Genomic DNA, 13,301 nt, shown 5'->3' on the forward strand with positions numbered 1-13,301 from the left:
GTGACTGTTTTCACAGGTCCGGGGATGAGGTGTCACACAGCAGGGAGCAATCACAGACCGATATGTTTAAACCAGAGCTGTGGTGCCTGGTGGAAACTTTAAAGGTGACTGATTTGAGGCGGAATAAATTCCACAGGAAATTACTGTGGGGTTAGATTAATCCAGAATGGTTAGAAATGTTCCAAAGTTACATTGAAGTATTTGTCTTCTTAGCGTAGAACTAGATAATGAGGGAGAAAAGTAACAAATATTTAGACAAAACTGTCAGCAGATGAGAGTGTGGTAAGCAAACCTGACACAATACGAGGAGCCAATCAACGACGAATTCATTAATTTAACACTGTTTCACTTAAAGTAGACTGTTGTGTGATCCTTCACTGCAAAAACAGACGCATTTGGCATTACTCATCTCATCATCAAATCCCTGCAGTGGTTTATTTTACTTGGCTTAGCCAGTATAGTAAGTTGCAAAATGCACCCCCCACCCCACCCCACCCCTTAAACCATTTCCAGACTGTATGTGTGTTCCCTCAGTTTGAAACGCTTTATACTCATGTGGATTGAATGGCATTACACAATTGCATGAAATGTATAATGTGCACACCCAATTTTCAGAGGACTGTTTCATGTTAAATGACTTCAAAAAGGCCTCTATGGTTACCACCATAATAATGGACACTGGCGCTAGAAGCTGAATACACCATCCATCCACTACTAGTGTTTCCTAGAGTTTCCAACACATAGCATCATAGTAACATAGATCTAAGCAGCTCGACTGTGGTGTAATAAACACACTGTGAAGCTTGCTGCATACTCTTTACACTACCATTTAGCCCACAGTATGTGATTATTTTTCTGTGTGAGCGCTGCACGTATGCATGTGAGCAGGGTGCGGTTGAGGGGTGTGGTGGTGGGGTCCCTTCTTGCACAGCACAGTCTGCAGGATCAGGTTTGCACCCCGCATACATTATCAGCATGTTTGTCCCTAAAATTACACTGAGCTACAGAAATAGACAATATGTAAACAAGGACTGACTTTGTTTGCACAACCTGGTCTATTTGAAGAAACCAGAGACAGCAGACCTCAGCAAGAGGCTGCAGTGGCCTGCTCTCTCCAGGCAGAGGCGTGCAGGGGAATCTGTTTCCACCTTTATCTCTCTGACCATAGGCATGTCTGATTAACACATATTTTTCACCTTTAATTTGAACCCAACTCACTAGTTTGCTGAAAACAGACTTATTTATCCTGAATTATTTAATGACATTAAAGTGAAAAGGAATTTAATTCTCTATTTCTGGAAACCGTGTGGTGATATTTAGCTATTTAACAATTTATTAAGATCCTGATTTGTGTAATTAAACTTTAATAAGTTTGCCCAAATGAAACTGTAATTTGTAATTTGTTTTATTTTTTTTTTTTTTTTTACCAAACAATCCTAGAATAGTAGGATATAGCTATAGTATAGCTGAAGTACTCAGAAATAAGTTTAAATTGACAGTGTGACACTATGACTTCTTCCTGTTTTGCTATTATTGTTACAGTTTTTCTTTGGGCTCACAGTTTTTTAAATAATATTTAAATACTTATATCCATCCATCAGTGTAAAGTATAATATTTGGCCTATTAAATGCTCAGATATATCGTTTAAAAAGAGATTGTCGACAATATTCAAAAGGTTAACACCCTAAAATGCTGCTACAATGAGACTTTTAATAACGACGTTGCTTTAATGAGACTATTTGAGCTTATTGGCCATATTAGAAATATCATGGCGGTTATGTATAACCAACCAGAATAGCCCATGCTGTACATGCTAAAACATTTGCTGCACAGACAGTCAAGAGATCAACCAACACTGTTTCTCACTATGGTAAATTCAACCACAATCTCCGAATCTGAAATATCCCAGATATGTATGCGGCATGCCATCTTTCACCTCATTCCGCTGCAGCTGAAAGAAGTTGTTGAGATAGTTGGAGTTCAGGGAAGAGCTCAAGTCCGCCGCTCCGGGAGTCTTGCTGAAGCTGAGATCCGGGTGGGAAGAGTTGGGTTCGGGTCTGAACGCGTCAAAAGCGCTGGTCTGGTGGGGGTCTTGTAAGGAAAGATAGACCCAGTTGAGAAGTTGCGCAGGCTGGTACACGGAGGCACTCGTGTCTATGGCAGACAACAAGCTCATCTTTCAATTCAAATGGCTAAACTGGATTTTCCACCGCTGATTCTTGGACTGGTCTCAACTCTTTTGCCGTCTTGCTTTTCGTTCCCGTACCCCGGCTGATGGCAAGAGCTCCTCTTTTCTTGCCGTAAAGGGCCCTGTCCTCCTCACGCCGGGAGCCTCGTCCCAGTCAGATGTTTCTCAAAAGTCATTGCGCTAACATGTCAGTATAAAAAGTTTTCCCCTGCTCCCCATGGTCCGCTATCTGCCTTTATTGCAGCAGGCACGGAGAGGATCTTTGAATATGTAATGAGGACGACTCTGCGTCATCAGGGACGCAGGCCAATCAGCGTCTGGTTAGTATGAATATTCATTTATATCCTATTGGATGGGACAAATGGTTCAACCCATCACCACAGCTTTACCACAGTAAATACTCTGCTACATCAGTTATTGAATTAATCCAACTTAACAGCCTAAATATGAGCCATAGGTTGATATTTATTACTTACTTGTATCAATTATCATTTGCCTTGCCTAGCCTAGAGGTGTTGAAGTGGTATGTGTATGTGTGAAAGAAAGTGGGGTGGGGTGGGTGGTTATAGAAAGGTGTTTTGTGTATTCAGGTAAAGAGGTGAATAGTTGCACTTAACTAACTAGTATTTGGAAACTCCCTGTGACTTATGTTAATGTAGTAAAGGCCCATCTGATCGCTGAAGTCAACAGTGTTTCACATATAGCTACTTAAATTCCAAATACTGTCACTAATTTATTCAGCCGTCTGAAAAATGTTTCGTCGTGTGTGCAATAAGAAAAAAAGCTGCTGGATCAATTGTGATTAAAATTAAGAAACATTTTAAAACACCAATTTAAAAATCAGTTCATTAAAAATAAATTAATTAATAAAAATTAAAAAAATAAATAAATAAAAAATCAGCTCCCAGGCCTTTCTCATGGTCCTAATATCCCAGCCTTCAACCCAACCTGAAGGCAACAGGCATGGTATGGAGAAAGCTTTAAAAGGGCTCCCTCTAGTGGTGAATGTCCCTCACACACACATACAGTAGGACATTTGTGACATTTCAAACATAATCAATGTGCATTGCCTACTCCCTTTAAAGGTGGGATCAATGACGTAGAAGTAAAAATATCACTTGGTGACCGTCATCACCTCACAAAAACAAAACAAACAAACAAAAACAATCATACTTTGGGGAAAGCACACTGCTGTAGTGTCAACTTGTCACTTGATTGTCTCTAAAATTATAATAATATATTGTAAGTATTATTATAAATATTACAGATAATATAGTCTACGTTTAATAATACTGAGTGTCACTGTAAAATTATGAAGTGTATAATATATTGATTATATTATACATGTTGATTAGTATATAAATCCATACACTTTAAAACTTTATTTAACAATCTAATACAGTATACTGTGTTTTTGGCCACACCCCTGTCAAATACTAGACCTATTGTGAAACATTACGTGACGTCGGTGTGTCACATTTTCCATCATGTCAATAAAGTCCAAGTATCTATAGGTCCAGTGTTTGCTTATGAGTCGTGTCACGTGGTTTTAAAAAGACGACGGGTGTCTATCAATGCTCCCTGACGGGCAGAAAAATGGGCGGGTGCCCCCTAAATGGAAACTATGAGTCCCACCCACATCAGTTAAAAACAGCCTGTATTGTGACTGGACAGGGAGACACGGCTTCCAGGAAGAAACTGAAAACTGACTAAAGTAAGTGCTAAAATCTAATAACTATTGAAACATGCAGAGCTAGAATAATGAATGATACATTAGCACACGTTATAAGTTTCATTTGGATAAGTGGAAACGGTTTTTGGAGTCGTTTTGCGGTGTAACGTCACTCTACTCGACGCTGTCGCTAGCCTGCCAACATTGTTGCAGATTCACCAGTGCCTTTAGCTAAACCATTTAAGGATACAAAATGGTCTTAGTTTTACTCTGCTGCTGAAATTATGTTAGTTTATCCATGGCTAGCTAGCTAGCTAAGCCTGGGTTCAGTTGACAAGACTTAACTAGCCTCATTACGTAGGTTGGCTTGGTAGGTAAATAAGCTACTTTCCAATGGAAGATTCGTACAGGCCTGACACGGCGTTGCATTTGATAGGTCACTCTTCAAAACCAAACTTTTGCTCGTGTTGTAGGCTAAATGTTTCCCATTGATTAGCATAATCTGTAACTTAGTGTTAAGATATCTGTGTAACGTTAGTGTATGATTGTCATAGGCCAACATAAATTAATTATTCACGTATTTGACCGATCTAGCAATCTTTTTAAGTGAGTGAACTGACACACCTAAAGTCAGCATGTTAACATTTGCAAATTGTAACCGTTTTGTAACACTAAGATGTTGTAATTACTTTACGTATATGGTTCCTTCCTTTTTGTCTTTTCTTTTGACCCTGAAATGATAAGTGTTTTTATTACCACTCCAACTCCTTCAGTAAATTTGGTCATGCCTTGGTTTGCAACTGTGTAGTGTAGTTTGGTCAGGTCACAGTTTTCTCACAGTTTGATGTGTGAATGCGGTTAGATGTGATGCTTTTGCTCTTGAACAGCAAATTTAACCCTGCAACAATCGAACCTCATTTTCGATTTCTTTTGCAATTGCAACAACCCTGACTTGTTGCAATTGCAGTAACTCCTGTTTACAAAAATATCAAAGTAGTTGATAAAATATCGCAGTATTCACTGAATGTAATTTTTCTATCTAGTATTATTTGACCTCTGTATTTCACAGGGTAGCCTTCACACTTTGTGTGCTTATTCAAACGCAGCAACATCTTTTTTTTTCTCTGTGTCTATAAAATGCAAAGCAGAGAGGGCTGTTCCATTTAAGTCCACTGAAGTCAGTCTTACCATGGAACAAGTCGGCCTATTGGAGCAAAGGCTTTTCATTCTAAGCTTAACCAAAACGAAAGTTTCCTCCCCACCCCACCGCTCAGCTAAAATGTCTATGATCCAACAGCCCTGGAATGAAGCTTTGAAGATTTGTTTTTAATTAGATTGCACTGACAATGACAGTGACTTTGTTCCATTCAGAAAATACAGTCTGTGGTGAAAAGATTACAAACTCCTTTTATGTCAGCAAAAAACTGAAACCAGGAGAATCAGTTTGATAGGCCTCTAACTGTTTGCCTGGAGGATTATTTAAGGGACAGCACTGAGTCAACCTTGACCTATAATGCAGATTAGTATTGTTTGTTGCTCCAATGCAACAACTAACTGTATAATAATTGTAAGTTAGAGTTAAATTTTTCAAAGCAGACATAGTATATAAATGCACAGTGAAGAATTCTTTTACAGTATATAGTAATTGGTCATATATGGCACCGCTTTGACTGATATCTGTTTTATATTTAAAGCCATGAGCTACCCTGGATACCCCCCTCAGGCAGGTGGTTATCCACCACAGCCTGGTGCTTACCCACCTCAGCCTGGAGCTTACCCACCTCAACCTGGAGCTTACCCTCCCCAAGCAGGAGGCTACCCCCCGCAGCCAAGTGGCTACCCTCCTCAACCCGGCGGCTACCCTCCTCAAGCTGGCGGCTACCCACCACAGGCTGGTGGCTATCCGCCACAGCCAGGAGGCTATCCCCCACAGGCTGGAGGCTACCCACAGGCACCTCCACCAGGTAAGCAATCTGCAATAGAAATTGTTTGACATTTTGGTAAATTGTGTCTATTGGCACTTATGCAAAGAGTTAGACATTGATGACACATGTCATGTCTGTATGATAAATATAAAGATACTGCCAGATTTATACAGCTCTGCTCAGATTATCCAAAGAGTATTCTTCCAGCTCTCAGCAAGAAAGTATATAAGGATATTCCCCAAAATGTGATCCGTGACCACTTAGCTTAAGCTTATCAAGCTGCTATGGTTTAAGATACGAGAAGAAATTGCCTACTTTAACCAGTAGCACACACATCTTAGCAACATGAGCATCCAATTAGACTACTTAATTGTGCTTGCAGAAAAAAATTATGCTGATGTGAAACAGAGGATTATGGTCAAAATATTCTGGTGCCTATCGTAGAAAGGGTGAGTCAGTTGTGTTTGTAGGCAACAGGGATCATGAGACTCATACTTAATAGACTGGAATTTTTTTTCCTTAGAAACAAACAAAACTCTGCTGTTGCTAAGAGAAGCAAGTCCCACAGTTTATCCTTCACATAGTACTTGCATTCTGTGTCCAGCTCTCTTTTCGTTTGCCTGTTATCTAGTTGGAAAGTGAGAAGAAGGAAATTCCAGTAAGAGGGGTCATTCCTTTCTCAGTCTAATATTCTCAATTCTGTTGGGCATTTAGTTGCACAATACATTCTCAGTTTTCTTAAACAAGACTGTATGTTTTTCTTACCTTCTCTAGGAAGCTGGGGTGGTGGCCCTGCTGGTGGTTATCCTTCCATTGGCCTTGACAGCTTATCCAACCCTGGATACAATGCTGGCATGGTAAGTTTATCTATTTAAAAAAAACAAAAAAAAAACACCTTTCTCTGCACCCAGAAAATAAATGCTTAATATATGTGAAATGCAACATCATCAGATTATTGCATTGAATATTCCAGTTAGAATGAATTACACAGCCATTAATGGAATATCACATCCTTTCACTTTACGGTAAGACTTTTCCAAAGTCTGCATCCTAAAATCCTCAGCGCTGCCATTTTCTTTTTCAGCTTCACTTTCAAATTCTCTTGCATGAGAAAAAGTCATATACTTAATTCTTATCCATGCTTCTAAAATAGTCTGATACAACTTTTTTTTAACCTCCTTTACTTTCCTGAATCATTGTTTTGTCCTGTGTTTGTGTCATCAGATATCTCACTTTCCATTCCCTAATAAAGCATGGCCACACTTTGTTTGGATACTTGTATATCATGTTAATGGTGGAGGCTCAAAACATCAGGAACCTTAACTTCAGTTTCTTTTCTGAAGTTAGATCAAGGATAGGAGCCACTCACTTCAAAGTATGTTAAACATCAATGGAGATAATGGAAATTTGAAATGATTAAAATTCATTAAAATGTGTAAGTAAATAAAAATAAATCTACATCTAATCCAAAAAAGGTGTGACCAGCTCTCACTGCTTTGCATAAAATAATTTTCAAGGATCTGTGCACATATTATGGGATTCCAATCTTTCCAAATCACAGGCCAACCAGATCTCTGCAGGCATGGGGGGTTTTACTCCAAACCCTTCCATGTTCGCCCAAGCCCCTGGGGGGTACCCACCTCCCCCTCAGCCTGGCGGGTATGGTGCCCCCTTCCCTAACCAACAGTCATATGGCCTGTACCCACAGCCAGGAGGGACCATGCCCCAAGGCCCAGGGATGAGCTACCCCGGTCAGCCTGGCCAGCCTATGCCAGGGTACCCTCGTGCACCATCACCTAACCCTCCCATGGCCGGTTATGGAGGAGCACCAGCGCCAATGCCAGGGTACCCAAATGCCCCATCACCCAATCCATCCATGCCAGCCTACGGAGGAGGAGCCATGCCAATAGCTCCACCTGTCAATGTAAGAGACACTGAAAATGCCTTTTTGCCCATATTGGTAAAAAAAAAGATTTGTCTTCTTATTATGTATTTCTTTTATCATGTGTTGCACACACACTTTTATACATTCACAATGTAATGTCGAAAACAGAATGAAATGTTTGGTGGAGTAACACTGATGCATTGTGGAAATTTCTGTATTGTTATGTCAGAGAGGATTCAGGGGAACAATCAAGGACTTTCCTGGAGCTGATCCTCTCAAAGATGTAGAGGTCCTGAGGAAGGCCATGAAGGGCTTTGGTGAGTGTTATCAGCAGAGACTTTAACCTTTGATACTTGCCGTTTTATTACTTGTATCTATGTTTGTGCTGTAATGTCTCCTGGATGCACTGGATGTTTCTCATTTGGGAAATTGTGCTCTAACTGTGTATTCTTTTTGGCCTTAATTATTTATTTGACTAATGACCTGTAAGAGTCACTGTCAGCAAGGAACTCTTTAGTTGATTAGTCAGTTTTAATGGTATTTTTGGAGTTATTCACATTTTTTTAACACACACACACACACACATATATATATACACTACTCACAATAAGTTAGGGATATTGTTATTTACATGAGTGCCCCAATATGTAAGGCACACTGTACACAGTGAGACCATTACGTGGAAAACACAAAATGAGGTGTGTCTATCACCCCAATACAACTGCCTCCCTATCACAAAAATCTCTGAAGTGTATGTATGACATCCACTGAGTAGTGTAGTGAGTAGTAGTGTGTATATATATATAATTAAAAAGAGATTTGTCATGTCTAAATATAAATGAAATGTTTTAAATCTGAAATCAAGTCATATTTTTATCTGTGTCTGATTTGACATTGTGGGCTTGTCTATGCAGGGACTGATGAGCAAGCAATCATCGACTTACTGGGGAGTCGCTCCAACAAGCAGCGTGTGCCTTTGCTCCGGGCATACAAAACTTCCTATGGCAAGGTAACAGGCCTGTTCATGCCTATTGTTAACTTTATATATTGTCAGTATGATAACATTAGGAGTGCATCAATTTTTTTAAAACTGTTTATACAACAAACACTGTTTACCGATATAGAATCATATGTGGCTCAGTGTGCATTACCTAGCAGTGCTTAATGGTGACAAGCAGACAACAGGTGCTAGCACTGTCAGTAAAATGGAAAGGGGGATTGAATGTCCTTAGAGCTCATTACAGACCTATGCCACAGACCTTCTTGCATTGAGGTTTTCACAGCAGCAGTTAATGATGGGTTTGAGTTATTCCAAGCGTGTTTCCATTTTTAGGATCTGGTTAAGGATCTGCATTCAGAACTGTCTGGAGACTTTAGGAAGCTGGTCATGGCCATGTTGAAGACCCCAGCTGAGTTTGACGCCTATGAACTCAACAGTGCCATAAAGGTAAATGCTCAAACAATGTAAAAACATAAAAATAAAGAAGAAAGAAGAGAAGAAAGAAGAAAATAAAGAAGCATATTTACATGATATAAAATGATTGCATTAGTTGTAGGTTTGAATTAAGTTTCACAAAACAAAAATAAGCCAGAGGATGAGTTTGTGAGATCATCATTGTTCTGTCTTCCTAACAGGGAGCTGGAACCGATGAAGCCTGTCTGATAGAGATCCTGTCTTCTCGCTCCAATGCTGAAATCAAGGAGATAAACCGCATTTACAAACAAGGTGAGATGCCTTGGGGAGGTTAATGCACTGCTTTCTTCCACTGCTCAGTACTCCTTTATCTCATAGTATCACAACACTGTGTTGAAAGGGTTTTGTTACATTAGTAGAGAAGCTCAACATATCTAGATTTGGGTACTACCATGCAGTTTCTAAATCTGTCACACGTAAATTCAGATATTTAGTACTAGCCCTTTAATTAATAATAATATATAAATATCAAGGATTCATAACTGGTCACCCCACCTACAGTATATGCCTGAAAAGCTTCTAGCTTATCTGTCTTAAATTCTTCTGATGTTCTTGGTTTCTGTAAAATTCCTGTCATTACATTTTTTGCACTTTCAGAATACAAGAAGTCACTGGAGGATGCCATCAGTGGGGATACCTCAGGCCACTTCCGCAGGCTCCTGATCTCTCTCGCCCAGGTACAGATATGAAACAGTACCTGTTTACCTGATGACTCCTAGCAACTATGTTCAAATTAAATTAGGAATGTTTTTCTCTGTACTTTGAAGGGTAATCGTGATGAACGAGAACAGGTTGACATCTCCCTGGCTAAACAAGATGCTCAGGTAAAGTCAGCTTCATTCACATTCTCATTCTTAAATTGATAACTTGACCTGTTGATTACAAACACATGTTGCTTTATGCACATTACTGTTCTCCTAATAGGCCCTGTACGCTGCTGGAGAAAACAAGCTGGGAACAGATGAGTCCAAATTCAATGCTATTTTGTGTGCCCGGAGCAAATCCCATCTAAGAGCAGGTATTTTTTTTATGAAGATATGCTCACAGGCATCATCTAATAAGGTTCAACACTGAAGATCTAGCTATTGCTAATAACTGTTGATATTGCTAGCTATAATACAGATGCTGTGTGTGTTTGTGTGTGCAGTGTTTCTTGAGTACCAGCAAATGTGTGGCAGGGATATCGAGAAGAGCATTTCCAGGGAGATGTCTGGAGATCTTGAGAGTGGCATGTTGGCAGTGGGTAAGAATAGACACACACCTAACTATTCAAGTCTGGTCTTAGAAGGGCCACACCCATGTACTGTGATTGTCAGATTTTGTTCCACATTATTATTAGTCAATGGCAAGTGGAAAGGTTTATGTGCAGTACATGTTTAACGTCATATGACCATAAAACATTTTCCATGCTCATTATAATACATGCTGTATTGTCGCTAATACATTATTGAAAGTAAATGTATTGTAACAGTGGGGTAGGGCTCCTGTTAAACGTGTAACCTGTTTGTTTGTTCTTTTTTGCCAACATTTCTCAGGGTTATGGTACAGTAACCTTTTTATAGATGTGTTTTATTTAAATCCATCCATTGGTTTTGCACACCTAGTCTGTATTGTCCTAATTTTGAGGTGGTGTGTATTGCAGTGTTGGATGTTTGCCATTGTTTCTGACATGGTGTTTCATTTCACTCTCATGGACAGTGTTTTTGTTTTTGACTTCACATTCTGTTTCTCATTCAGGTTTTCATTTTTCAAAATATGTCACTTTGAAACTGCAGTAATCAATATTTGGCCACTAGGGGGTGGGAAATCTCAGAAACAAACAACCCAGATTTAGTAACATTTTGATCAAGTTGTTATGGCCAACACATAAGCAGTTGCCTGCATATATAGCAGACACATTGTAGCATTATAGATTTATATTTCCTGTGACCTGATGATTGTAAGCCCAATATTTACTCTCCTTTTAGCTCTGTTTTGGTCTCCACCACTCCCAAGAAAAATATATGCCTTATATAGCCTTAGCAAGACATTCAAATGACTGTTTCTCTGTCTCCCTCCTCCACAAATAGTCTGCATAGTCACTTGATGAAATATAGAAATTTTGATTAATGCAGCTTTAAGTTTCCTCGTTGTCATCCTGTTACATTCTTTTGATATGTGCATAGCTTGATTTTACAGTTCTTTTATCAAGATTGCACATAAGTGGAAGTATTGCTGTCTTTAGCATCCTCATTTTTTTAGCGTTAAATATTATAGATCTCTTATTGCACTCTAGAAATTTAGTGATGTTATTTGTTTGTTCAAAAAACAAAGTATGAATTAACTAGTATGCAGTGTTTATGTTGGCAATAAGTGTTTTCTCTGTTTCAGTGAAGTGCATTAAGAACACATCTGCCTACTTTGCTGAGAGGCTTTACAAAGCCATGAAGGTGAGACTCAACCTAATGTTTTGGATCAAAATGTTCCATATATTATTAGTGTAGACTAATATTTGATCAATATCACCATCTCTGTATGTATATGTATGTTATTATAAATTTTGTATATTGTATGTATATGTATATTTGTGTATGTGTGCATGTGTTCAGGGAGCTGGGACCAAGGACAGAACCCTGATCCGCATCATGGTCTCCCGTTCTGAGGTTGACATGCTGGATATCCGCCAGGAGTATGTTAAAAACTATGGCAAGTCACTGTACACGCACATCTCTGTAAGTATCCTCATCATACACTTTATATAATACAAAGCAAATTAAATTCACAGCAGTGTGCCTGATTTAAAAGTAAACATAATAAGACAAATGTCTGAATTATTTGGTGATGCATTTGTTTTATTGACAGGGAGACACATCAGGAGATTACAAAAAACTCCTATTGAAGCTCTGTGGGGGTAGTGACTGAATTGGAAGCAATGTCTACTACATTATAGAAATGTTCTATAAATATCAGTTTTCTGCCTTATCTATGCGCACTATATACAAACCGCAAACCTGCATGCCAAGTCAGTGCTCTCAGTGCAATGTTTACCTAGTTCTAAGAATGTTTTACATATTGCTACAAATACTTTTTCTTTTCTATCTACAGTATGCACAAAAAAAGTTATATATATTTTTTAACTTGTGAAACTTTGATTATTTGAGTTGCATATACATGGCCATCCAATAGATTTGTCAAAGATTACATTTGAATTTTAAAGAGTTATATATTTTTAAGATATTTTATTTCAATTGTGCCAATTTGATCAGATATCTAATGATATCTGGACTGTTTATCAGCTTGTTCTCTAATGTTCAGCAATGCTGAATAAAGTATGAGATAAAGAATACGTAGCAGCTAAGTACCAAAGTTAATATCAATGTTTGCAACTGTATAATCTCTTCTATATTTTGTCTACGCTTTACAATTCTTTGTTCATCATAGTTGTGCTGTATTTACAACAGATGCTTCACTTTCTGTCATTGTAGCATGTACAATCATAGCATTACATTTCATAAATTGTGATTTTAATTTCACGAGTCTCAGAAAATAAACATTGAGAACGCACACTGGACGTATTTGTGGTTTGTCACATGCAAAATACATACATTTTTTTTTTTTATGATTTGTAAATCTCTGATGTCTATCGAATCCCATCACCGATTCACAATCAGAAATTATTAAGTGTTGAACACAAATGGTTCTGATAGCACTTGGTAGTAACCTGTGTTTGCCAGTAGAGGGCAGTGAAGTCTTTATGTCAACCCCAAGAGCTACACCAAAAAGGGTGAATTTCAACAGGCGGCGTTCACATGGATCATTATATGATGGTATTAGATCAACAATCATGGTCATCATTCAGCGGCAAAAGTGCTCAGGCCACATAATTCTCCAACATTTAATATGTAAAAGTCTCACAATCGTTGCCAAAAATTAATTGGTGATACTTAAATGCACAGTTTTTTTACTCAAGTCAATACAAATGCATAATTTCTCTTTCGTTGAGGGGTGTAAGGCCAGCATGTGTGGCTGCACACGAAGCTCTCCATGCCTTATTAAGTCTGTTGGCTTTACTTAAAATGCTGTTTAACACACTTGACTGTAGAGATGTGGCTCTACGCTCAGCTGGCTGTAGTAGTGTGTGTGTATGTGTGTGTAAGGTAACAGCACTACGATCAAT

The 13,301-nt window shown here is 38.7% G+C and overlaps 2 protein-coding genes across 3 annotated transcripts in view; one reads left to right on the forward strand and one right to left on the reverse strand.

Moving 5' to 3' along the window:
• The window catches only part of zcchc24 (zinc finger, CCHC domain containing 24), a 34,752-nt gene extending 32,287 nt beyond the window's left edge, over positions 1-2,465 (reverse strand). The window contains 1 exon segment of the mRNA XM_018696768.2: positions 1,938-2,465. Coding sequence (XP_018552284.1) covers positions 1,938-2,177 — 240 coding nt within the window. The 5' untranslated portion in view covers positions 2,178-2,465.
• A 1,275-nt stretch (positions 2,466-3,740) lies between these two features.
• Positions 3,741-12,688, forward strand: anxa11a (annexin A11a). Of its 2 annotated transcripts, none has more exons than XM_018696729.2 (15): positions 3,741-3,903; positions 5,556-5,825; positions 6,561-6,643; positions 7,348-7,710; positions 7,901-7,988; positions 8,586-8,680; positions 9,005-9,118; positions 9,307-9,397; positions 9,743-9,822; positions 9,913-9,969; positions 10,070-10,163; positions 10,293-10,388; positions 11,516-11,574; positions 11,734-11,856; positions 11,987-12,688. In XM_018696729.2, exons 2-15 carry the CDS (start codon positions 5,558-5,560, stop codon positions 12,044-12,046), a joined length of 1,671 nt encoding a protein of 556 aa, XP_018552245.1. In that variant the 5' UTR covers positions 3,741-3,903; positions 5,556-5,557; the 3' UTR covers positions 12,047-12,688. The 2 variants fall into 2 exon arrangements, with proteins under 2 accessions (XP_018552245.1, XP_018552246.1); XM_018696730.2 differs by having other exon boundaries at positions 7,495-7,710.
• The last annotated feature ends 613 nt before the right edge of the window (positions 12,689-13,301 follow it).

Source organism: Lates calcarifer, linkage group LG16_LG22 (assembly GCF_001640805.2).
Source record: "Lates calcarifer isolate ASB-BC8 linkage group LG16_LG22, TLL_Latcal_v3, whole genome shotgun sequence".
Lineage (NCBI taxonomy): Eukaryota > Metazoa > Chordata > Actinopteri > Centropomidae > Lates > Lates calcarifer.

Excerpts from the sequence above, each read along its gene's own strand:
- anxa11a (XM_018696729.2), top strand. The coding sequence starts at position 5,558 with ATGAGCTACCCTGGATACCCCCCTCAGGCAGGTGGTTATCCACCACAG. Across the intron at positions 10,164-10,292 it reads CAAATCCCATCTAAGAGCAG|TGTTTCTTGAGTACCAGCAA; the intron begins GTATTTTTTTTA and ends TTGTGTGTGCAG. Across the intron at positions 11,575-11,733 it reads GGCTTTACAAAGCCATGAAG|GGAGCTGGGACCAAGGACAG; the intron begins GTGAGACTCAAC and ends GCATGTGTTCAG.